Here is a 25225-nt window from a genome sequence, read left to right on the forward strand (position 1 = left end):
CTTTATTCAGACTCTGACCTCGTAGTACTAAAAAAAAAAAAATCAAGTTTCCATTGCACCAACCAAAATGTAATTCTGTGTCCTTGGAAAGCATGTATACCTGAATCAGACTGTGAAACCCAGTGTGTAGTAATTGTATAGTTTTTCAATGAGTGATGGCACAGCACCCAGGGTATTATGCAGCATGGCTTAACACTTGAAAGGTCCCAAATATGAGAATTATTGGCTTTGATAATAATTGTTACTGCTGATTTCTTGGATATTACCACAAACATTGCCTGCAGGAAACTAATATACATGCAGCCGCACCCATCTTGCACAAAGTCCATAGAGCTTGCATTTTTAAACGTTAAAAATATGCTTGATTTAGAAATGCGGCCACTATTTTGTCAGCTATTTGGTCTGCTGGTAGAAACCGCTTTTATTTCGGTGCCCGGGACTATTTTTTGTCGTGATCACGTACACCGCTTTCTTCCTTCCTAACCAGATAATCGAGCAGTAGCCTAGTCTATCCTGCCAGAAACCAATAGTGAACCTGTGGTTGTACAGTACCTAAACCCCAACTCTCCAAAATGTGCAGCAACAGCCTAGTCAAGGGATGGGATGGGATGGGAGAAAGCCAATCGTCAGCTCCACAGCCAACCAACATTTTTAGAATTCTGTATGGCGCACTAGGATTGGGTTCGTTTTCCTCAATTTATCCAACCACAGGTCACGGTGCAAATTAGCAGTACCGCACACTTCCGGGTGGCTCGCAAAATATGTTCTGGCGTGGGATTGGTCGCTATGTAATCCGGAAGTGTTACATTTATATACTAATGACATCCGTTGAAAGATCGGCCTGTGGACGTCGGTCGGGCATGAGGCTGAATTTACTGCTGACCTGTAAGTATAGGGCAGGTGGTAACCGTAAACGCGCATTATAGTAAAACACCTCGTCTGACTGGTAGCTCTTACAGATATTAGGTTTCATGTCACGCGAGTTCTCAATCTATAGTTTTAGCTGTCATATATGTATCTCTTTTGAGACTAATAAATCTACATGTAATTTTGTGTGTAAAGAACGGGGGTCTTTGACATTTTTCCAGCTGTGTTGGGTGGTTAGGAGCTGGAGCCTTCTTTCAAGCTACCGACGTCTATCTGCGCTGATACGCTCTCCCTTTCGTAGCCTCACAGCCACGATTCAGGAAGCTTTAAACGTCCTTACGTAGTAAAAACAAAATTAGTTGAAAGAAGACACCTTAAGAAGTATTTTTAATGTCAGGATTTCATTTGAGATGCGGCTAGATCCGCCGACTTCAGAAATCCGGAGTCAGGCTCTATTCCCTGCCTTGGCTTACATTCAGTGGGGCAAATCGATCAATCCCCCTTGTGCCTAAACTAAAAAAACAAACATGTAACGCCAGATATTTTTGTAAATCGCGCTAATGCCCTAGGGTCGTTTGCTTGCTATAAGAAAGCTTCAAAACCAGGATGTGCCAAAAGTGGGCGAGCCAAGGTACTGGTTATGCTCTAAGAGCCCGGGCTCTAGCCAAGTCCTACGGGATGGCTGGCATCTAAATAATGCAGCAATCAGAACGTCAAAATGTGATAATCTTATGCAATTAAAATAAGTATTTCTTTAAGATTCAGAAGCGTTTCACCGTAATACATCCGATTATTTTTGTGCAGGGCACCCCCTGAACTCACTTATTGAAAGCTGCCTTCTGATAAAGAAAAAAAGGAGGCTTTGTAAAACATTTGCCTAGGATCAGAGAGTTTGGTGAACCAGGGAAGTCAGTATTGGTTCATTGTTTTCTAGTTTAACATTATGCAATTCACCCACTAAATGAGAACCTCCGTCTCTCCTTTTTAATACCAAAGGTTTATGCTTTGTTTTTAATTCTTGATGCATGATGGTAGACCATGGGTGGCAAACAGGTGTGACAATGAATCTCGGCTCGTTTTGTTATTTTATTGATATTATGTAATGAACTCCCTTTATATTATACCTTCTACGCATTGACTGCTCTGCACAACATGTTGTTTATTAGTTCAAATTTTCCATGCAAAACACTTATGCTTGTACACTTCTGGTATTTTTCACTTCAGACCTTAATGGCCTTGAATGTCTTAGTAAAGTAGTTTTAAAGACTACAGATTTTGATTCACTATTAGACTACTTAAAGACCAGGTTTTATTATTCCTCTATTGAGTATGTGTCACTCGGAAGATGTAGCTTCTGGGCAATTGGCCGAACTATATTACCATCGAAGATTCACTCAAAGACACTATATCAAAAATAATTATTTGACTTAAATACATATTTGTATTAAACACTCTGAAATGTATAGCATATTAATCAATGTCCAACTACATAGCATTCATGTGGTAAGAGCATCATATGTTCAGCTCGAGTTGCTTTTGGGCATTATTCAGAAGACCACAATTTTAAATACCAAGCAATGGAGAGTCTTTAACTCCTAAAGAGCGTCGAACTTTCAGCGCCCAGTTCGAATAACGGGTGCTGGCCTGTCGGCCAGCGGTTGTGCGCAGCACTGGCAAGGTATTGCTCGCGACGACCGTTGGCCGACGGCAGCACTTAAAGGGTTAACAGTTGTGGTTCTTTGAACTGTCGGACAGTTTGTATTGTTGTTTTGAGTAGAAAGGCTGATCCATTTGGAAGCCCCCTGTGATAACCATGTGGAGTTGCTGATCCACTTTTTGCTGCACATCCACATTTTTTGTATTCAATGGTTTACAATAAGGCAGAAACACTCGAGGGGCCTGGAACAAAGGCTGAGTTTTTTTATCCGCTCTGTTCAGGAACTGTATGAGGCTAGCAATTGTTGCAGGTTAAGCTTCGTTCAAGAGAAATTTAACAGCTGCCAATATTGACCTTTTTTTGATTAATAGAAGGCATTGACATTTTTAATTAAGGGGGTCAAAAATTTCAGTAGAAAGCGAAGTGGGTCACGCAGCACCTTTCCTTGCACCATTAATGGCCCCAAGAACCCCATCTGCATGGGCCGACTCGCAGTGTCCTGCGAAGCTCACCCCCAGGAAACAGTAGTTTCCCTGCTCATACCTATGCAGACAGGTAAACGTTTGTTTGCTCCTACCTGGCGGGAGAAAAACCACCACTGGGTCTGGGCTCCCAACAGCACAGCTTGCCACAAGCTAGTAATGAACAAAAAGAAGTGCATGTGCCGCTACCAAGTTATCTGACATAGTTTTTGCAAAACATTTGAAATGAAACACTATTTTTTGTAATCTGAATTGCAGTTATTTTATTTACTTTTGTAATTGATTCAAAGCTCATCCTTTTGGTATTTTAATTTTTCCAAATTTGCATTATTTAAGACCATATGTACATGAAAGAAAACAATCACATTCCTATTTACAAAAAAAATAATAATTCTAAATTTCCTCATTCAAACAATCAGCCTTCACTCTTTCATACCATTACAAATAAAACTGACAGTGCACAAATATATGAATTAAATGAGTGTCGGAATAAAAATATTCACAACAAAGCCATAGACATTTCTTGTTCTAACAGGAACACCTATTTTTTAAAATTCTCTGACTTTATCTCTATTACAGGCTTTTTAGAAACTGTCTACGGGTTTCGACCTCATGTCAGTTTTGAGTTCTCATCAGGACCATAGTCTGTAATAAAGGAAAAACAACCTTAATTTAGAATATGAATTCCTGTTGAATGTATGCTACCATTACTGCTAGCCTCCTTATCTTACCTCTCGCTCATCAGAGACCAAAGGAAGGTGAATTATCCCTGTTCTCAACACAAATCTGATGTGAAGAAAAACTATAGTCACAAACCACTTTACACTTTATGCACACAGCGTGTCAACACCCCTTTCCACACATCACTTACTTATGAATGTCTGTCAGTGTCCCAATTTTCAATGTGAACTACCTGGCTCTCGCACCCCTAGGGGAAGGGGGAGAGAGAAAGAGAGAGAAACTAGTGAATGCCCATTAGTTTAAAGTTTTTGGCGCCTGTGTGTTTGGTGTGCAGGAACTGAACTAAGGTTCTTACCTTGGGGTGGGGCTTGGTCAGCTGGGAACATGAATCTTGTGCTTCCGCCTAGGAAACCTGCAATGACATCGAGTGGGGGTCAGTTTGCTAGTTAGACCCTCTGGTATTCCAGCGACAGGATGCCTACTTGGTTTGGTGGATTTTTATATATGTACCCTTACCTTCGACAAACGGGGCACAGTGCTGCACAACTAGGTCTTCTTCGGTTTTGCCAACGCCGCGTCTCAGTCGCATTCGCTTCCGGGTCCGCAACGGATCATGGGAAGCGTAGTTTAATTGGCGCAAAGCCTTTTATGTAGTCTTGCGCGGTCCCGAAAATTATCTAAATCGTAATAGAGTGATGTATCAAAGTTGTTTATGGCATGTCCATAATTTAACTCCTGATATTTACGATGGTGCCATTCAAAAATGAAATGTCATGTAAGTTCTCATCTTGGGTTTTGGGGGGGCACTCTCCATACTGTATCTTGCCGATGATATGATTTTGACATGCTTTGGATTGGACATCTCTGTATCCATCATTTTAGATAATAATCGATGAAGGCTTTGACCAGGGTTTTCTTGGCAAAAAAGAGACAGAGTCCCTCCAAAATTAAACATCCTTGGACGCCAATATTTTATGTATTGCCAAAAATACATAAAAATGAAAGAATGCCACCAGGGCGACCAATAGTGTCTGGTTGCAAATCCTTACTAGAACCAATTTCCAAGTTTTTTTTTTCTAAAGCCGTTTTCACCACATGTAAAATCATTTGTACAAAATACGACAATTTTATCCAAATCGACCACAATCAAATTTGACAAAAACATTCACCAGATGGTAACAATGGACATCACGTCCCTATATACTCAAATCCCGCAGGACGTGGGGTTTATGTCTTGGAAACATACCTGGAAGAAAGAGAGAGACCACACAAAATACCAACAGGCTTTATCCTAAAACTTGCTGAGTTCGCACTAAAAAAGAACTATTTTAATTTCAATGGAGAGTTCTTCTTCCAAACAGGGGGTGTAGCGATGGGATGCCCATTTGCCCCAGAATTGGCTGTTATTTATGTCCAAATATGAGGAGACCTTTGTCTATCAGAACAACCCTTTTGCCCAATGGATAACACATTGGCATCGATATATCGACAATATATTTTTCGTCTGGTCCGGTTTAGAGGAGGAATTAAAGAGATCTCTTAATTGGATCAATAATAGAGTACCTATGATTAAGTTCAGTCTGGAGCATTCTAAAGAAAAAATGCAGTTTTTGGACGTCGAGGTATACCCCTCAGAAGGAGGTTTAGTAACAACACTCTACAAAAAATCCACAGATCGAAACAAGGCCCTCCATTTCAGAAGCAACCACCCTCGCATCCTCAAAGACAACCTCCCATATGGACAATATTTAAGAATTCGACGCAATTGTCCATATAAGGAGGAATACCTCAGACATGCGGAAAATCTAACAGCAAATCTACAGCAACGCGGATACCCCCAAAAATTACTAAAAAAATCCTTAAAGAGAGCATGGTGGACACCACGGGACAGCCTTTTGGAGAGAAGAACTAAAAAAGAAACTGACAGGATGGTCTTCGTGTCCACTTTCTGTCCAAATTCAAATGCTTTGAAAAAGGTAGTAAGACAAAACTGGCACCTTTTTTAAAGAACCTGGATCAAGCCTTAAATAATGAACCACTTTTTGCATTAAAAAAGAATTGTAGCATTGCCAACCAATTGGTAAGATCCGCCTTGCCACAAGAAAAGAATTCTAATTTGCGCACCATGCTAGGCCTACCGCCTATTCAGGGACATCTTAGTTGTGGAACATGTTCGTGTTGTGACAAAACGAAAGAAGGAATAGTATTCACACACAACCGGATAAGCTGGAAACATGAGGCATTTTCTAACTGCAAATCTCGATATGTAGTCTATGGAATTACATGCCCATGTAATCTAGTGTACATCGGCAAAACCAACCAAGAAGTACGCCTCCAGATACACCAACATAAATCCAGAATCCGAAACAACGTAGTGACAGCACCCCTAGTCAATCATTGGCGAGGAAAAAAAGCACAAAGATACTGACCTAGTTTGGACAGTAATCTCAAAAGTGGAAAATGATACCAGAGGTGGCGATCTAGAGGCAAAATTGACAAGAATGGAAGCCATGTTGATAGTGAAATTTAACACAGCAATACTGGGATTAAATGAGATGTCAGAAATGTTCCAGCTATGACACCGTTGTCTCATATAATATCCAATTTTGAAAAACACCAGTCAATGTCCCCATTATGAAACCTCTAGCCAAAGATTGGAACATAAAACAATACAACTTGGCAATTGTGGCCTACAATCACAAAAGGCCATTGCCATACTAATAAAAATGACAAATAAACCCTTTGCGACCAGTCGCAAAACCCACTTGCACAACTTCCTAACACCATCATCATTCTATGATTTTTTTAAACATAAGTTTCATGTATATTAAGCAACAGCGAAGAATATTTTTACAGTGGTAAGGAGTTCCACAATCATTTTGGTAGTTTCTAACATACACGTTGAAACTACAGTTCCCAGGTGACTTGGCAAATACACAACTTGGATGCACCTACATTCTGGCAATGATCTAAAATGATGGACATAGAGATGTCCAATCCAAAGCCTGTAAAAATCATATCATCGGTAAGATAGAGTATGGAGACTGCCCCCCAAAACCTAAGATGAGAACTTACATGATGTTTCATTTTTGAATGGCACCATCGTAAATATCAGGAGTTAAATTATGGACATGCCATAAACAACTTTGATACATCACTCGCTTACGATTTAGATAATTTACGGGACCGCGCAGGACTACATAAAAGGCTTTGCGCCGATCAAACAACACTTCCCATGATCCGTTGCGGACCCGGAAGCGAACGCGACTGAGACGCGGCGTTTGCAATACCGAAGAAGATCTAGTTGTGCAGCACTGTGCCCCGTTTGTCGAAGGTAAGGGTACATAAAATTTCACCACACCACGTAGGCATCCTGTCGCTGGAATACCAGAGGGTCTAACAAGCAAACTGACCCCCACTCGATGTCATTGCAGGTTTCCCAGGCGGAGGCACAAGATTCGTGTCTCCAGCTGCCCGAGCCCCACCCCAAGGTAAGAACCCTGGTTCAGTTCCTGCACACCAAACACACAGGCGCCAACAACTTTAAACTAATGGGCATTCACTAGTTTCTCTCTCTTTCTCTCTCCCCCTTCCCCTAGGGGTGCGAGAGCCAGGCAGTTCACATTGAAAATTGGGACACTGACAGACATTCATAAGTAAGTGATGTGAGGAAAGGGGTGTTGTTGACACGCTGTGTGCATAAAGTGTAAAGTGGTTTGTGACTATGGTTTTTCTTCACATCAGATTTGTGTTGACGACGAGGATAATTCACCTTCCTCTGGTCTCTGATGAGCGAGAGGTAAGATAAGGAGGCTAGCAGTAATGGTAGAGGTAGCATACATTCAACAGGAATTCATATTCTAAATTAAGGTTGTTTTTCCTTTATTAATGACTATGGTCCTGATGAGAACTCAAATCTGACATGAGTTCGAAACGCGTAGACTGTTTCTAAAAAGCCTGAAATAGAGATAAAGTCACAGAATTTAAAAAAATAGGTGTTCTGTTGAGAACAAGAAATGTCTATGGCTTTGTTGTGAATATTTTTATTCCCACACATTTAATTCATATATTTGTGCATTGTCTGTTTTATTTGTAATGGTATGAAAGAGTGATGACTGATGGGTTGAATGAGGAAATTTGGAATGCATTATTGTTTTTGTAAATAGGAATGTGATTGTTTGTTTTCTTTCATGAACATAAGGTCTTAAAAAATGCAAATTTGGAAAAATTAAAATACCAAATGGATGAGCTTAAAATCAATTACAAAAGTAAATAAAATAACTGCGATTCAGATTACCAAACATAGTGTTTCATTTCAGATGTTTTGCGAAAACTATGTCAGATAACTTGGTAGCGACATGTGCACTTCTTTTTGTTCATTCCTACCTGGCGGGAGCATTTTTGAAACGCCTGCCAAACAGGAGCAAAAATAGTTTGCTCTCAGCTGGAGGGAGCTTTAAAAATGCTCCCACCAGCTGGGAGCAGGCATTTGATTGGTTTCTCTGCCTGCATTTATTTTCCCAGAGCCATTTTAAGGTGCAGAGGTTGGCTGTGCGCTCCCCTTTAAAAAAAAATACACACATAGAAGCTCCCTCTGTTTATCCCTGCCCCTTCCATGTTGTAGTATGCAACAATGTTCCAGCCATTTTCTAGGCTTGATGGACTGTGTTTTGTTTAAAATTGCAAGTTGAAAAAAACTATCCGAAATCTTTGATGGAGGTGACTGCATCGTTAATTATTGGAGTGCAATCTGTTCTGTATTAACTGTATAAGATGAGTGGGTTCTTGCTTGTTGTCTACTGGTCTGAGTGCAGAGTCCACGGTTCTTCCTTGTAATTGCTGCTGAGTTTGCAAAGGTGCCAAATCCCCTTCAAGCTCGGTTAGTGTAGCCCTTCCACTTTTATCGTATGAAATAGTGCTGGAATTGGTTGGGGTAGCCTCAGAGCTGGCTGCATGCCAGGCCCTGTTGCCAACCCTCTGATGTGCATGGCGAAAGGCTGTACGAGGTTAGCTGCCTGTAGGGTTGGGGGTGGGTTTGGGGGGGGGGGGGGGCGGTTGGGGGGGCGGTTGGGGGGGTGGGGATGGGTTGCCCATGAGCTGTGTGAGGTTGGCTGTATGTATGGTAATAAAATATTACCTTGTTTAAAAACCTTAAAAATTCACTGATAACATAGTTAGTTGTGGTATAAAGATCTGTTTTTTGATTTTAGGATAAAACCCATAATATTTAACTAAAAAAACAAACCAACGGTTAAAGTAACCTTAGATTCAGTGAATGTCAGTGACAACATTAACGTTATGAACTAAAAAAAACTGCTCGGTATGGTCACGTATATTTAAGTAAAATAGGGGGCCATCTTGAAAAGGCTATCGCGTAATCCAGTATGAAGCCTAAAGAACCCAAAATACAAAAATGCAGTGGTACATCTGTTGTCAACCCTTGAAGTGTCTAACATTTGCAATGCATAGCAACTCTTATAATGTGCTACTCAATGACAGAACTTATCATAAGTTCCATTAGGAGTGGCATACTACCATTCAAAAGAATGAGTACGCCCAATAATGGACCCTGCAACAAAGAATCGATCATAAGATCAAAGTTGCGTGCCATTTGAAAGAAAAAAAATTACGAGCCAGTTGAAGGTGCCCAGATCTACATCTTCATTTCGCAGCCTGTGTGTGTGAAGGCATCACATGTATACAGGGCTAGCACAACCACACATTCGCAAAATCAAGGGATTTTAAGGTTGCTAAAAAGTAATTACCAGTGGCACTACTCTGAACCAGAAAAAGTAACACATACCAGAGATCTGGCATATCAACTATGATTATAGTGTCGCCAGTGTATGCCATTCCACATGTTGATTTTAGACCCATATTCACTGTACAACTGGATCCATCGGTTCACCGTTATTGTGAGCAAGTAATCCACATCACATCTACGTCTTAAGCATTTTACCATTTCCAGGACGAACCATTTCATTGCATTGGGAGTATGCAACGTTTACATAGTATTCAACAAGTGGAGCATTCAGCACTTTGCAACAAATCAGTGATAGATGTTGGATAATCCGCTTTCTCACTTTTCCCAATGTAGTACATTGCATATGAAGTAAAAAGAAGTAAAAACAAGAAGGTTCCCTTGGTTGAGTTCAAATTACTTTTGTCGACACCTACATAAACTGCGATTTCCCTTATCTTCTATTAGCTCGTGATCAAAACCTACTATCAGTCATACTGCATTTTACTCAAGACCCCACATATAAGTAAAACCACAAAGGCACTTCACAATCTAGAAATTATTTAACATTACGTTGCCATGGTGTATGTTTCCTTCAATGTTTTATTAAAAATATATTAAATAATTTTAAAAACATCAGCAGATACCGGTCAAGTGTACATCTACTACTTATAATGGTATAAACTGCTGTATCAGAACACAATTCAGTATATAAAAAACAGAATATCATACAAACATATACATAAAAAAAGATTTTTAAAACCACAGAGGTTAATTTATGTCGCCGTGTTTCGGTGGATCTTGCTTTCGCACCAACTTCCTCAGGACAATTAAAACACAGTAATCTGTAAGAATTAAAAAGAAAAAAATCAGTCACTAGTCAACCGTGGCACCCGTTTACATAGCTCCAAAAAAAATCAATTTTTAAATCTATTTTTAAATAAATATAGTGCTACACATATTGTCTGGTAACTAATCGTCAAAAAGCAGTGTTTACATTTCACAAACGCTCAGCATTCATCCATACTCCTCTCTTTCTTCTCTAGATTGATCGTTCAATTGGCATACCTTTGTACACTCCACCACTTTCTCTGATTTTTGCTTCGAGGGCACTTGTAATCAGCTTATAGAAGTTATTCCTTCTAAGAGGCCAAAAAGAAAAATTAATGACATCTTTGTTTCCTCAAGGATGTTATTCTTTCTATTCAGGGTCTCTTATATACTGTTATATCTGGGGGTCTCTAGTTGGCAATGGCTATCACCTTTGTCCAAATAGGGACCCTTACTTCTAAGTCAGGACAAGGGGATTACACTCCTTAATAACCCCTGCTCACCCCCTTGGTAGCTTGGCACGATCAGACAGGCTTATCTCAGAGGCAGTGTGTTAAGCATTTGTGAATATACACAGTAATAAAGTGAAAACACTACAGATTGACTCAACACAAGTTTTATAAAACTAAGTATTCTTTATTTCTTTATATAGACTTAGCACAAGACCACAAACGACAAAAATCCACAATACTACACTTAAGATTGCTTAAAAGATGATTCAAGTTGCTTAGTTCAAGTTGATAACTGCGGCAAAGTTCTCAACAAAGTACCTGGATGCGTGAAGCAAAGTAAACAAAAGGCTTGCAGAAGGGGAGATGCGTCGGTTTCGTGGTCCGGGGGAGATGATGCGTCGTGCCTCAATGCTTGCGCATAGTAGGGGATGCGCCGTGCTTCTTACCGGTGCCGAGGTGATTTGTTGCTGTGCGCAAGATGGCACCTTCATGCGGTGCGACAATCCAGTTTTGATGTGAGAAGATGGCACCCTTGATGCGATGAGGATGAAATGACGCCCTGGCAGCCTTGCGGCTACTCTGTACTTTGGAGCCGCGACAGGCCCTGCGACACGCTTCTCCGGTGATGCGACGGCAGCACTCTCGATGGCATCTCGCTTCTCCGGTGATGCGACAGCAGGCAGCTTTGATGAACACACGCTTCCAGGGAGATGCTGGGAATGCTCACTTCTCCGGCGTTGCGATGATCTCAGCTGCGGCATCGACACTCTTCTCTCGATGCGGCACGCAAGTGACTGGGGTCAGAATCCCCAGACAGGAAATTCAGGAGGGAGCTGGAGGTGAAGTCATTTTGGCCCTGAGACTTCAGCAGGAGGCAAGCACAGTTCAAGCCCTTGGAGAATATTCTGTAGATGAATGAAAATCCTTAACTTCCTTCTCCTTTCCCTTGGCAATGAAGCAACCACTGCAGGTCAACACAGAAAACAGCACACTGGCAGAGGGGCAGTCCAAACTCCTGCAGCTTCCTTGGTTCTTCTCCTTGGCAGAAAGGTTTCTTGTTCCAGAAGTGAGCTCAAGTCTGTGGGACTGGGTCCCAATATTTATACCCCAAAATCCTTTGTTCTCTGAAGGCAGAGAAGCCTCTGCCTCGTTCAAACCAGTTCCTGAGCACTTTGTTTACAGGACTCTTCTCTTCCTTTCACTGTGCTAGGCATAAACATCAGACGCCCCACAGGAGGTGGAGCCAGCACAGGGGAGGGAAGATACAGCTCTGGAGCACTCTGCCCTACACTGTGAAAGGAGAAGGGAAATCATGTCAATAGACATCAGACAAGCCACAGGAGGTGGAGCCAGCATTGTGGAGGGAAGGCCTAGCCCAATTTAGGTACCAGGTGCACACCTCCCTCCCATCTAGATGCTGATCTCTCTATTCACCACTGGGCTGCCCCAGCCTGTCTCCTGGAATTTCCCCAGCCCTGTCACACACAAACCCAGACAAGTCAGCAGAGGCGGGCTCAAATGGTGAGGCAAGCAAATACTACTTTCTAAAAGTGGTATTTGAAAACACAGGATATTAAAATAAACTTTACTAAAAGATGTATTGTATTATTCTGAGTTCAGGCATACTAAATTCGAATTTCTATTATGTTCCCTGAGTCAGTTAAGATTGTAGGAATGTAACAATCTTAACTGCCCAGTCTGGCCTATGAGAACAGGTAGCCTTCAATAGTAAAAAACAAAATGGCTGTAATTCACTATTAGGACATGCTACACACATCAGAGCAGGTCCTACCTTATACATAAATGCACACTGCCCTTGGGCCTACCATAGGGGTGTCTAATATGAAGCAAAGGGAAGGTTTTAGGACTGACAAGGCCAAGTCGACATGGTAGTCACAGACTACCCATAGGCCTTGCGGTGGCAGGCCTGAGACACAGTTTACAAGCTGCTTCTGTTGGTGGCACAACCAGTGCTGCAAGCCCACCAGCAGCATCTGATCTACAAGCCCTGGGCACATATGGTGCACTGTACTAGGGGCTGACAGTAAATAAAAAAAGCCAATTATGGAATCCAATCAGTACATCAATTTAACATAGGGGGCACTTGCACTGTGGAACTGAATAGCAGTGGCACAGTGCCCAAAGCATAAATCCAGCAAAAACATATCAAAACAGAGGAGGCAGTCTGTCAAAAATGGAAGAGAGACTCACGCCAATGATGTCAAGTCTAACATATACTCACCCTCTAGTAGGGTATGTCGGTGTATTTAATCCATTTTCACTCCCCAATAGTATAGTAATCTTGCATATTTATCATCCCCTTTTCGATTTGTTATTAAGGACAGTTCCACCTGGGCCAAAATCAAATCAATATGCCGCTTTTAAACTAGTGCTGTTTGGTGCACAATCCCCCATTCTACATACAAGTACTTTCAGTATTGCTCACCCATTTGTATATGGTGTAGTTTCTTTATTCTTATTGTTTATGCACGGTGACAGCGTGATTTTAAGGTACTTCTTACTTCTCCTTTGTCATGGGATTTAATCAGTTGTTCCGGGATTATGGTTCTGTAACAGAAATCAATCACTTAGTATATATTCACCATCACCTCAGTAGTTAAAAGGGCCAAAGTTTAACTTTATTCATTGCTCCTATGTATTATATTTCCTGTTTCTTATTGCATCCATTACAGTGCCTACAGCCCTTCATAGTACAATTAAAATTGGGAGCTGTTTGTTATTCATTTGCGTTTGAATGTTCACCTTAATCTCTTACAACATGCCATGTTCGTGCTGAAAGTGTTTTTTATATATACATTCCTTCTTCATTTTCGAACGAGCACACTACGGTATCTTCTACTATTGCTCGTACAGAGTTCTGTATAAGTTGCTAAAGATATTTTTATCGACATTTAATCAACTCATAAGTGGTATTTTAAGCCACCCTATTTAAAATGATGCTATATTTATTTTATACCTTCCTCCTGAAACACCTTATACATACAGGTCTCCACTTTTCAACCCAGGGTCCCACAATCGACTCATACTGTTTTGTATCATCCCTGCTTTCGCCACAGTACTACCTCTGTGCGTAATCCTGTACCCTGTATGCTTTAAAGAAATGGTGCGCGTTGCATTAGCAATAGTTATCTCGCACAGGCAGTTGTAAACAAGCAAATCTGCAGGTTCCTCTCACCTCACATGTCCGATGCCGTGCTATACTTCTTGTCCGAATACCGAAGCAAACAAAGGACCCACTCTGCTTCCGCTTCGCTTTTGTAATACCTGCCGTGTTCACGTGGTCTCGAGTTCTGGATTGCGTGAACTCAGTCTTGAATCTCTGGGCGAGAGTGGGCGCCATCTTAGGCTAGTGAATATATCAGTATCCGCCCATGTGAGAAAATTATTACGTATTCTATTTCTATCCAGAATATTATTAGCTCGGGGGGGGGGGGGGGGGGGCTAGGTGGCGCACTAGCGGATGGTAGCCTTCAAGTGAGGCTCTCGCCGCCCAGCGATATTTATCCTCAAAATATCCTAAAGATAGCACTTTTTCGGGAAATTGGGACATACCCCTGTGTAGCTCTGCCCTCCTGACGTCGGCTGCCCGAGTTGCAGCGGGATCGGTGGAGAATTGTGGCAGTGGGGCTCTGGTGAAAGTGCGCCGGAATTGAGTGACGGATGTGCCCCGTCTTGGAGGTCGGCCGCAGTAACTGCGCGAGGCCGCTGCTCTCCACAAGGCTGCGGGCCGCATTTGGAGGAGGGCTCTGCGGCCCTGGGCGCCTGTGGCCTGCCACCGGAATTTCCACGACAGGAGCAGCTCTCCCCCCCCCCCAACATCCCCCCCCCCACCCCCATAAGAGACGAGCTGGGGGAGAAACTGCCTCAGGCACAGAAAGGATGTAGGCTGGGGCTCGACGCTGAGCTCCTCTCCGGGACAGGAGCGCGCTAGCCGGAACACACGGACACCCTGCCCACTGTCTGCGCTGCTGCCTACCCGCCCCCCCCCCGCACAACTTAAATGTAAATGTATTGCGACTTATATAGCGCACGTATCACCCGAAGGCATCAAGGCGCTTGCCTTGGGAACCCGTCCTGGCTTTTTCCCTGTGAGATAACCCCTACTGGGCACCCCAAGGTGAAAGCCAGGCATCCCGCAGCGGGTGGGCCGCCGTAGTGGAGATTAAGCAAGCTATTGCCCAGAGTTGCAGCGTGGGACCCCATGATTAGAGTAGGCACCGAGGCGAGCATTATCAAGTCCGTGGACATTTTTGGGCTCAGGACCCTGCCGCGTCGGGAATTGAACCCTGGTCCCGGGCCAGACCTCCGCATCAGGGTCTGCCGCTCTAATCAGTGAGCCACACTCCTCCACTAATCGGTAGCCACACTCCTCCACTTAGGCACCGATTATTGACCCAGCCCTGTGACAGTGCGGGGGCCAACTGGTGGGCCCAAGAGTGGTACTGCGACAGGAGAGACAAGAAAGTAGGGGCACAAGAGAGTGGAATGCTGGGTCACGGACCTGAGCTACTGTATTGCTGGGAGGATCAGAGCCAACTTTTTTGTCTGCGCCTACCCGCATTGTACGTACCCTTGCTGACAGCGACGCTTTAGGGAGAGGAAACAAAAGGCAAGAGACACTGTAGGTGCTGGGATCGCCTCAGATTGCGCCTCCTCTACCCCCCTCGACTGCCACGGTGGTGAGAGGCGGCGGCTGGGTGCGAGTGAGGTGCGCCACACGGGGAGTGAACGACGGTGGCCGAGTGGGCTTGACGCCCTGGGGTAACGCTGAATTCCTGAGGCCTGGCCGCAGATCTGTCAGTCTCCATTAGTGTTGGTGGCTTTTCTCCGGACCTCCCTTCGCCCTTTGCTGAGGGAATTGGTGTGCTGACACCTGAAGTGTACCAGCTGCCCAACCACAGGCGTACCCGCCATGGGCAAACCAGATGCGAAACAACCTAAACTTACCTTCGATGCTACTAAGAGGCCCTCCCGAACGGCTCTGGATCAGCAGGGCCAGGTGGGAACCGGGGAGTCACATGGCGCAGCATCCGCACCAATAGCGGACCTGCAGGAGGTGCTCCGGGGGGTGTGTCAGGGGTTTGCCACTATCGCAGACAAAGTGGACAGGATGTCCTCGCGTATGGACGCCATGGTGCACAAACTGGATGTACACGAAGAACGACTAAAGGAAGCGGAACAGCGCATCGCGGACTCTGACGATGCCACGGCTAGAAATACCTCGCAGCTCTCCAGAATGGACAACCTGTTGCAGATCATTGCGGCTAAGAATGAGGACTTGGAGGCGAGAAGCAGGCGCAATATAATTAGCAAATTAGGTATTCCGGAGTCCACCAACACGAGGAGAATGGAGAAGTACGTAGAGAAACTGCTCCTGGCGGCAATTGGGACAGAGGCCTTCTCTCATCAGTTTAACCGGGCACTGAAGAGTTCTCTAAAATGATTGGGGCAGAGGGAACATCCAATACTTTTGCTCCAACTAAAAAGATTGATGGTGAATGGGATAAACTGTTTAATTTAAAGAAGAAATCTATAAGAACAGAAGCCCATGCTAAATTCATGCTAGATTATTTGAAGGCAGGCACAATACCTATAGGCCTAAGGGTCAGAAACATCCCCGGGCTATTTGTGGAACTACGGCACTTCATTGAAAAGTGGACCTTAATTTCCAACAGATGTAGCAGGGATTATATGATGCTGATTATTGAGACCGCACGTGAGGTCCTGTCTATGCTAGCCAAGGAGATCCAAGAACTAGAAGAAAAACTTAAGAAGGAAAATCCTTCGGATCTAGGGAAACAGATTCTCAGTGAAATAAACATCGAACTGGACTCTTTTTCTGAGTACCTGTTAAAGAGAAAAGTTGAAAAGTTCAGAAAAGATGTTAGACTTTTTTCGCAAGAAAAAGCATATCCGTACCTGAACCCCCAATTTTATACCATCAATGAAGGGACCAATCACTTTGGTAACCAGAGAGATTCTAAGAGACGAGTCCAAACGTTCTCTAATTCAACAGATTCAGAAGGTGAAAATGATATGAACAATGACCCTAATTACAACTATGGGTTCCAACAATACCCTGAACAGTTCGATAGATCTAACGGACAGGACCATTTTTTAGGCAATCGCCGAGGCAACCATCGTCCGAGAAATCGGAGACCTCAATTTGCCCGAGGCCAGGGACCTCCGCAGAGATACATCCAAACCCGCCAAACACAGTACTGGAGGAGGTAAAAGAAATCCCGGTCTTTAATCTATCTGATCTCGACATCTCTGAAGAATCATTATCAATACTTGCACATGGTCTAACATATGTTCCATCTACCCAGGTAGATAGATTCGGGATATTCAGAGATTTACATGCTTTTTTTAGAAAGATTCGTCTAAAAAAATTCTTTCTAAATAGACCTGATTGTGAGAACACCGATAATATGTCTGGGCTTAAACCCCCATCTAATTTCACCCCCGGTCTTGACACTGTGGGGCCCGAAGTAGGGGTCTTTGAAAAGGCGGTTGTCCTCAAGCTGACGAAGGCTCTGAAATTCACCCCCTCCCCCAAACATAATCTTACTGCAAAGGAAAAAATGGGCCTGAAAGCCCTAAAAAACAATTCCAACTTAACGATTAAGCCATGTGATAAAGGCGGAGGAATCGCGGTCATGGCGACCAGTGATTATATCGAAAAGATGGATAACCTCCTGGCCTCAGATGCTCACTACAAGCGGATCCTTAGATGCCCTGAGGAGAACTTGAAGCGACAAATCTTAGCTATTGTGACAGAAGCAGCAGATGAGGGGATAATCTGCACTAAAGAAGCAGAGTTTCTTACCCCTACTCATACTAGAATGCCCATTATATATGGGCTCCCCAAAGTGCACAAAAGCCAAACTAACCCGCCCATGCGTCCAATTGTTTCTACTATCGGATCTGCTACGGAACCGCTGTCAAAATACATTGACAAGTTCTTGAAACCCCTAGTATGTAAACTCAAATCGTACATCAGGGATACGGGCGACTTTATTGGAAAAATGGAAAACTGTGCATTCAATCCGGACAAAGAGATTATGGTTACCATGGATGTGGAATCATTATATTCTAATATTCCACAGGAAGGAGCCATTATGGTCTTGGAGGAACTGCTTCTGAAGGAAGATGCCTTACCCAATGCTCAGCTTCTTATCGAATTTTCGAAAATTGTGCTGAACGAAAATTACTTTGAATTTAACCAACAGTTCTACCATCAGGTCAAGGGGGTGAGCATGGGGGCGTCATGTGCACCGAGTATAGCCTGCCTGTACATGGGTCAATTCGAAAACAAAAACATCTATAACGAAATGGCCCCGTTTTCGGAAAATGTGAGAGCCTGGTCGCGCTTCATTGATGACATTTTTTTCATCTGGAGTGGCGACCAGGACTCTTTAGATGAATTCATTAAATGGATTAATCTAGCGGATGAACATATCAAACTCACTGCCAAGGCCAGCAACATACAAGTAGAGTTCTTGGACGTATGGGTAAGACATAATGGTGAATGCCTATATGTGTCACTGTACACCAAACCCACCGCCAAAAACACGCTCTTGGAGTACGGAAGCTACCACCCCCGCTGCCAACGGGACTCTATCCCTTTCAGCCAGTTCTTACGACTAAGAAGAAACTGCTCCCGGATGAGTGACTTTCTAGAACAATCCGACCTGTTGAAAGTCAAACTCATGAAACGAGGGTACCCTCATCGTTTAATCAAGGAGTCCTTTAAGAGGGCTAGATACTTTAATTGTGAAAGCATGTTTCAGACCCAAACAAAAGGTGAACTAGACAGACTGGTCTGCATCACCAACCATTCCACGGTGAACGACAAGATCCGCCAAGCCATAAATTCTCAGTGGCATATTCTGAACGGCAATGAGGGAGAGGGAATTCTCACCAAACCGATCTTTGCCTTTCGGCGCAATAAGAATTTGAAAAATCACCTTGTACAAGGGGCTATTCGGAGCCAAGCTGGCCCCAAACAATTAGGCATATTTGGCCTACCGCCGGTAAAAGGGAACCACCGATGTGGCAGTTGCCATATATGTCCCAATGCTATTGTGGGCGAATGCCTCAACATCTGACATCGCCAAATAAAACTGAACTCCATGAGCAATTGCCGATCATCCAATATAATCTACGTGATCGTCTGCCCTTGTGGATTGCCATATGTGGGTGAGACCAGTCGAGAATGTAGAACCAGAGTAGGTGAGCACAAAGGAAACGTTCGAAATGAAAGGCATGGTGCTCCCCTGGTAGCCCACTGGACCAAAATGCAGCACACTGAAGATGACATTAGATGGTCCATTTTAGAAAAAATCCGAGAAGTCCCAGGCAAGAACACTACCTGCATTCGGAAAAAGAGGGAGGTCTTCTGGATCTTTTTATTGGATGCGGCAAACACTGGCCTGAATGAGGCTTGCCCGTGGGAGAATGCGATGTACTGAAACCCCATCTACAATCTGAGTACCCTGTAAACCCTGCCAGCTACTTCAGCACTTTTTTGACATTAAAATCCAAGATTTGGATTGGCTAACTCCATCCCGGGTTTTGCGCAATACCCGAAATCCGACCCAGGTTTTATTACCTGCATGGACTGCTCAATATTTGAGCACACCTGAGCAACGTCTGGTATTGATTCCTCCCTTTAAAAATGGCGGGATCAGGGGACTGAGCTGAGTTCCACCGGCTGCCGGACGTGAAACGAAGAGGAATCTGTACCATTCCCCCCATGTAAGTACCCCACGCTAATGCTCTCTCCTGAGAGGCGATTGAAACTTAGATAAGTGGAAGCGCTTTTGAAGGTGTAACACCCACTTAGTTTATCGAGCCTTGTTTATGCCAGAAGCTTTCTTTGGTTAAACGTCTGAAATGCGGCATTTGTTTATCTTACCAAATGCAGAGAGGGGAGTAAGCGGCCGTGTGTTAAAACTATTGGCATGCACCCATGTGCGAGACACCGCGCTGCCTAAACACTAACTTCATATTGTGCATTTCCCCACGAGGAAGTGGCATTTATTTTTCTACATAATCGAGTAGGCAGAGGGAAGTGAGCAGCCGTGTTTTCAAATTACTTTCTTGCACGTATGTGCGAGGCTCCGCGCTGCTTAAACGCTTAGCTCTAATGATGCACCTTTTCCGACAGATCTTGAGGGCACCGCCTGGTGAAACCGCCGCTTTGCCTGCCCTTCTATGAGAATGCAGATGTGGAATGTGATACATCTAGCGCCCGAACACCCTGTCTCATAGAGGATTACAAGTTATGGTATCATCCAAACCATAAAACGCTATCTAGAAGGTAACCCACGATTGCTCTGTGCTTCCTATCCTTGTGAGTGAAAGGAGAGGCTGTTAATTGATCTTTTTGTTTTTATCCAGAACGCAACTTTTGATTCTATCGCATCTCCATACCCTCCCACCTTAAATATTTATTGAGGTAAGAAGGCAGTTGTTTAAATTTAAGAAAAAAGCGGTCTAATAGGTGGCTAATGTGACACAGGGTTATGACGTTCATCTTTTGCATAGGACCCCAGGAAGGTGCCAAAAACGTGCCATTTATCGAAGCAGATTGGTCATCATTTCTCCACAGCGGACTATACGCTGAGGTGTTGCTGAATCCAAGGTAATGGCACAACGGTATATTAATAAATGGTAGATGATAAGGAGTCTAGAAATACACTTCTATAGCTTGCTACCCGCAGATGTATTCTGGAATGCCAGGCTATGCCTACTATGTATAAACAAAAACGACTTGCTATGGGGTCCAGAGAAACACTAAAAGGATCAGTGTCTGAAAAACCAGGTTGTCTGTGATGGATTATGTAGGGGTGGATATCCACACACACAAAAGTTGATGAATGAATGCGTATATGAGCTAAGCGTACTGCATAAGAGTAATGCACCAGATGAATTGGCGTGTGTGTGAGGGTCCACTGCATTGATTTGGAATATTTCCTGTATGTTTACTATTAAGTGTTTTTTAGCTTTATCCTGTATGTCACCCATTTTCCTAGCTCACCAATGCCCCCTGCATATGAATTAAAGCATTACAGAATTATTTCTCCTATGTATTTTGAAAACTGTGTAAAAAGGAAAAAGATGAAGATAACTAATAAGTGTATCTAATACTTGTGAAACCTGACTATGATTAGCTAATTATGCGACCAGCACTGAATATATTAATATAAAATGTTGTCTGAAACGGGGGTCAAACACTATACTAAAAGATGTGTTTTTTCTACAGAGCACTTGGATATCAGATATATTTCACTACAGAATACAACCCCTCCTTCCCCTTTCTTGCCCTGACGAAGGTGCGGCCTATCTTTGGGGCCTGGCACCGAAACGCGCGTCGGCGTTGAAACCATCTCCCCTGAACATTGTACGATCTATCCCCGGCCTATGGCTGAGAGGAATATTCAGGATGTTCTCAGAGCAATTTACCTCAAAGTCCATCTGAGCAGAATGTTTGAATGAGCCTTGTATGAGTATGATTGGTTGCGATGTATGAATTTGTTGAAGTTTGAATGTTGGAAGGATGACGGGTTGTGTATATTTATAGATGTTTTTATCTTATAATTTTTCAAAAAAATGAGTTTGTACAATTATGTTATGTATAAAAATATATGAATCAATCAAGAATAAAAATGATATATTTTCTATAAAAGTGCTTCTGCTTAAATTGTATGCGGTCTTGAGTAATTGGTGAGCGCTAAAATGGGTGACTTTTGAAGATTCTGGACTCTTACTGAGCCTATACCTGATCAAACACGGGGCAGATCTACCTTCTTCTTTAAGCTACTTACTGCCCCGAGACCCATCATTGCAAGGCTCCTGAACTATAGGGACAGGGATGTGGCTTTGCGAGCAGCACAAAGCAAGAATACACTATCATTTAATGGCAACTCCTTTACCATATACCCGGACTTCACGTCCATGGTACAGGAAGAACGGCGTAAGTTTCTGGGCGTCAGGGCGAAATTGCGTACACTCCAAATTAATTATGTTCTTCTCTATCCGGCACGCTTGAGGGTAACACACCAGGGCCGAGAGAAATTCTTCACAAAGCCACAACAAGTGGAAGATTTCCTCAAACAGATAAAAAAAAATCTACCAGAACGGGCGGGGAAGCAGAAGACCCTCCAGACTCCCAACTTGTGGCAGCAAACGCGGAAGACGAATGAACATCCCTGACAATATGGACCCCCCCCCCATCCCTGAGGTGCCTAATACTTGATCGCTGGGCACCCCTCTTCCACACCTCCAGGGGACATTGCCTAGGTGGAATAGGTTCTGAGTGTGAGGGGCTGATGTGCCGCCACTTGGGCATGGCCCCCAGCGGGAAATACCTTCCGGCTTTTCGCCATTTTCTTAGGATTGGGATGACACCAAGTCCCTGGTTGGGGAACTATTCAGGGGGAGGGGCGGGGAGTGGGGTGAGGGGGGGGGGGGAATGTAATACTGGCAGGTTGGGGTTGCTTCAGTGGGAGGGGGGAAGGAGTGGCGGGGATGTTAGGAGATTGAATGTTTTGACCTTAATGGGTATATACAGCCTTGTGACAGGGAAATGTACATTATCAGAGAGACGTATAGTACTTCTTGACTGCACAGCGTTTCATGTCATACAGTAAATGCACTGTAGGGGCTGGGCGCGTCACGCTGACATTGTTCTTTCCTTCCTTTTCTTCGGTGGCGACAGGATGGCTCTAGATAATACACAACTGAATAATATTACGTGGAATGTTAGGGGGCTAGGAGATCCACGAAAGAAGCGCCGGGTACTCTCATATCTGGGCAGGCACAACACGCACATAGCAATGTTACATTTTCCACCCCGACAGTCTAATATATTTGCTTCCGGATGGGCAATACACAGAGTATTCTCCTCTTATTCCAGCTACGCCAGGGGCACTGCCATATTGATTAACAAGCATTGGAAATGCAATAGGGCTCGCATTAGGAAAGTTTGAGCTATTGGTCTTATAAATAAAAAAAATTTATTTATGTTTTTTTTTTTAAATAGCTAAATTAATAGCTTTGTCATTTACAATGCCAATAGTTATAACTTTCGCAAATGTGACACCTATAGCATTTTTAATGCAACATATTTTGTATTTACGTGACTTAGATGTATTGATATTACAAATAACCATGGCTTTTAATTTTTTAAAATAATTAATACTTAAATACTTTATTTAATTTGTAATGGCAATAGCTTAAACTTTTGTAAATAACTTTTGTGAAGATTATGTTCAGTGTTTTTTATTGTGACAAAAATCCAAGAACAGAAGTGAAATATTAACATCTTTTTGTGATTTGTAATAAAGCGTGAAAGCTTGAAAACTGCTTGAAACATTGAAAGAACATATTTGAACCAGTGATGCTGTGGTTGCGCTGAGTGATGCTGTGGTTGCGCTGAGTGATGCTGTGGTTGCGCTGAGTGATGCTGTGGTTGCGCTGAGTGATGCTGTGGTTGCGCTGAGTGATGCTGTGGTTGCGCTGAGTGATGCTGTGGTTGCGCTGAGTGATGCTGTGGTTGCGCTGAGTGATGCTGTGGTTGCGCTGAGTGATGCTGTGGTTGCGCTGAGTGATGTGTGCATCGGTGGAGCTTAGTGGGTGCATTGGTGGAGCTGTTTGGTGGGTGCATTGGTGGAGCTTAGTTGGAGCATCGGTGGAGCTGTGTGGTGGGTGCATCGGTGGAGCTGTGTGGTGGGTGCCTTGGCGGAGCTGTGTGGTGGGTGCATCGGCGGAGCTGTGTGGTGGGTGCATCGGCGGAGCTGTGTGGTGGGTGCATCGGCGGAGCTGTGTGGTGGGTGCCTCGGCGGAGCTGTGTGGTGGGTGCCTCGGTGGAGCTGTGGTGGGTGCATTGGTGGAGCTGGGTGGTGGGTGCCTCGGTGGAGCTGTGTGGTGGGTGCATCGGTGGAGCTGTGTGGTGGGTGCATCGGTGGAGCTGTGTGGTGGGTGCCTCGGCGGAGCTGTGTGGTGGGTGCCTCGGCGGAGCTGTGTGGTGGGTGCCTCGGCGGAGCTGTGTGGTGGGTGCCTCGGCGGAGCTGTGTGGTGGGTGCCTCGGCGGAGCTGTGTGGTGGGTGCATCGTCGTGTGGTGGGTGCCTCGGCGGAGCTGTGTGGTGGGTGCCTCGGCGGAGCTGTGTGGTGGGTGCCTCGGCGGAGCTGTGTGGTGGGTGCCTCGGCGGAGCTGTGTGGTGGGTGCATCGGCGGAGCTGTGTGGTGGGTGCATCGGCGGAGCTGTGTGGTGGGTGCATCGGTGGAGCTGTGTGGTGGGTGCATCGGTGGAGCTGTGTGGTGGGTGCATCGGTGGAGCTGTGTGGTGGGTGCATCGGTGGAGCTGTGTGGTGGGTGCCTCGGTGGAGCTGTGTGGTGGGTGCCTCGGCGGAGCTGTGTGGTGGGTGCATCTGTGGAGCTGTTTGGTGGGTGCATCTGTGGAGCTGTGTGGTGGGTGCATCTGTGGAGCTGTGTGGTGGGTGCCTCGGCGGAGCTGTGTGGTGGGTGCCTCGGCGGAGCTGTGTGGTGGGTGCATCGGCGGAGCTGTGTGGTGGGTGCATCGGTGGAGCTGTGTGGTGGGTGCCTCGGTGGAGCTGTGTGGTGGGTGCCTCGGTGGAGCTGTGTGGTGGGTGCCTCGGTGGAGCTGTGTGGTGGGTGCCTCGGTGGAGCTGTGTGGTGGGTGTATCGGTGGAGCTGTGTGGTGGGTGACTCGGTGGAGCTGTGTGGTGGGTGCATCGGTACCCAGAGGTGGGCTGCGCCACTGCCTTGGTATATTGGTGCGAAAGCAAAAATGTTACTGACGACACATGCCAATTGATGAGGAGGTCCGAGTCAAAGCCTTTCTATGTGTGCATGCATTTTTTATAAGACTAGAATGATTGTCTAGGCCAATCCTAACAAATGCTCTGGACCCCGAGAACATGGAAACAACACTATGCACTCTGTTCAACTCACCCAATTTACCTTTCAGCAATAGGGACATGATTTTGATACCCTAGATATTACTTTTGAACCGATATAGCACTTTGCCAGCGGTAGTATAATGCCCTGCTCTAGGTTTCAATATGAAAACCAGACGAGGTAAGCTGCCTGGCCGACCTCCAACAATGTTTTTTAATTATTCACCGACTAACTTAAAAACACCTCTGTGGACCCAGATATTTGAAAATAACTATGATCAAAGGCAGCAGCACCGAGAGGAACTTTACTGTAAAAATGCAACCCGTTACCATCAAACATGGCCCTGCACGGCTATGCTGCGCATGCTTTCCTGAGCGGACACGGGATGGCTATTCTGTATGTGCTCTACCTCAGCATAGTCTGCAGCTCCAAGCCCCGCCCACTTCTAGGAAAGACAGGCCATCCCGCCTGCCGTAACCATGATAAGAATGTTAATTAATACCCCGCTCATGGACACAGCAGAAGGGGAGGGGGGCCGAAGGGGGCGCATTCCTGAATCTAGCCAAC

At 44.5% G+C, this 25225-nt stretch overlaps 1 protein-coding gene across 4 annotated transcripts in view; it reads left to right on the forward strand.

Annotated features, from left to right (window-relative positions):
• Nucleotides 1-769: 769 nt before the first annotated feature.
• BTBD10 (BTB domain containing 10) overlaps nucleotides 770-25225 on the forward strand; it is a 179862-nt gene continuing 155406 nt past the window's right edge. The window contains exons 1-3 of one of the 4 annotated variants that reach the window (XM_086955921.1): nucleotides 831-885; nucleotides 7287-7343; nucleotides 7432-7486. In XM_086955921.1, the coding sequence (XP_086812047.1) occupies nucleotides 7476-7486 (11 nt within the window). In that variant the 5' untranslated portion in view covers nucleotides 831-885; nucleotides 7287-7343; nucleotides 7432-7475. Of the gene's footprint in view, nucleotides 886-7286; nucleotides 7344-7431; nucleotides 7487-25225 lie in introns of all 4 variants that reach the window. The other 3 variants (XM_086955920.1, XM_086955923.1, XM_086955922.1) reach the window with 3 other exon arrangements.

Source organism: Lissotriton vulgaris, chromosome 2_1, assembly GCF_964263255.1.
Source record: "Lissotriton vulgaris chromosome 2_1, aLisVul1.2, whole genome shotgun sequence".
NCBI lineage: Eukaryota > Metazoa > Chordata > Amphibia > Caudata > Salamandridae > Lissotriton > Lissotriton vulgaris.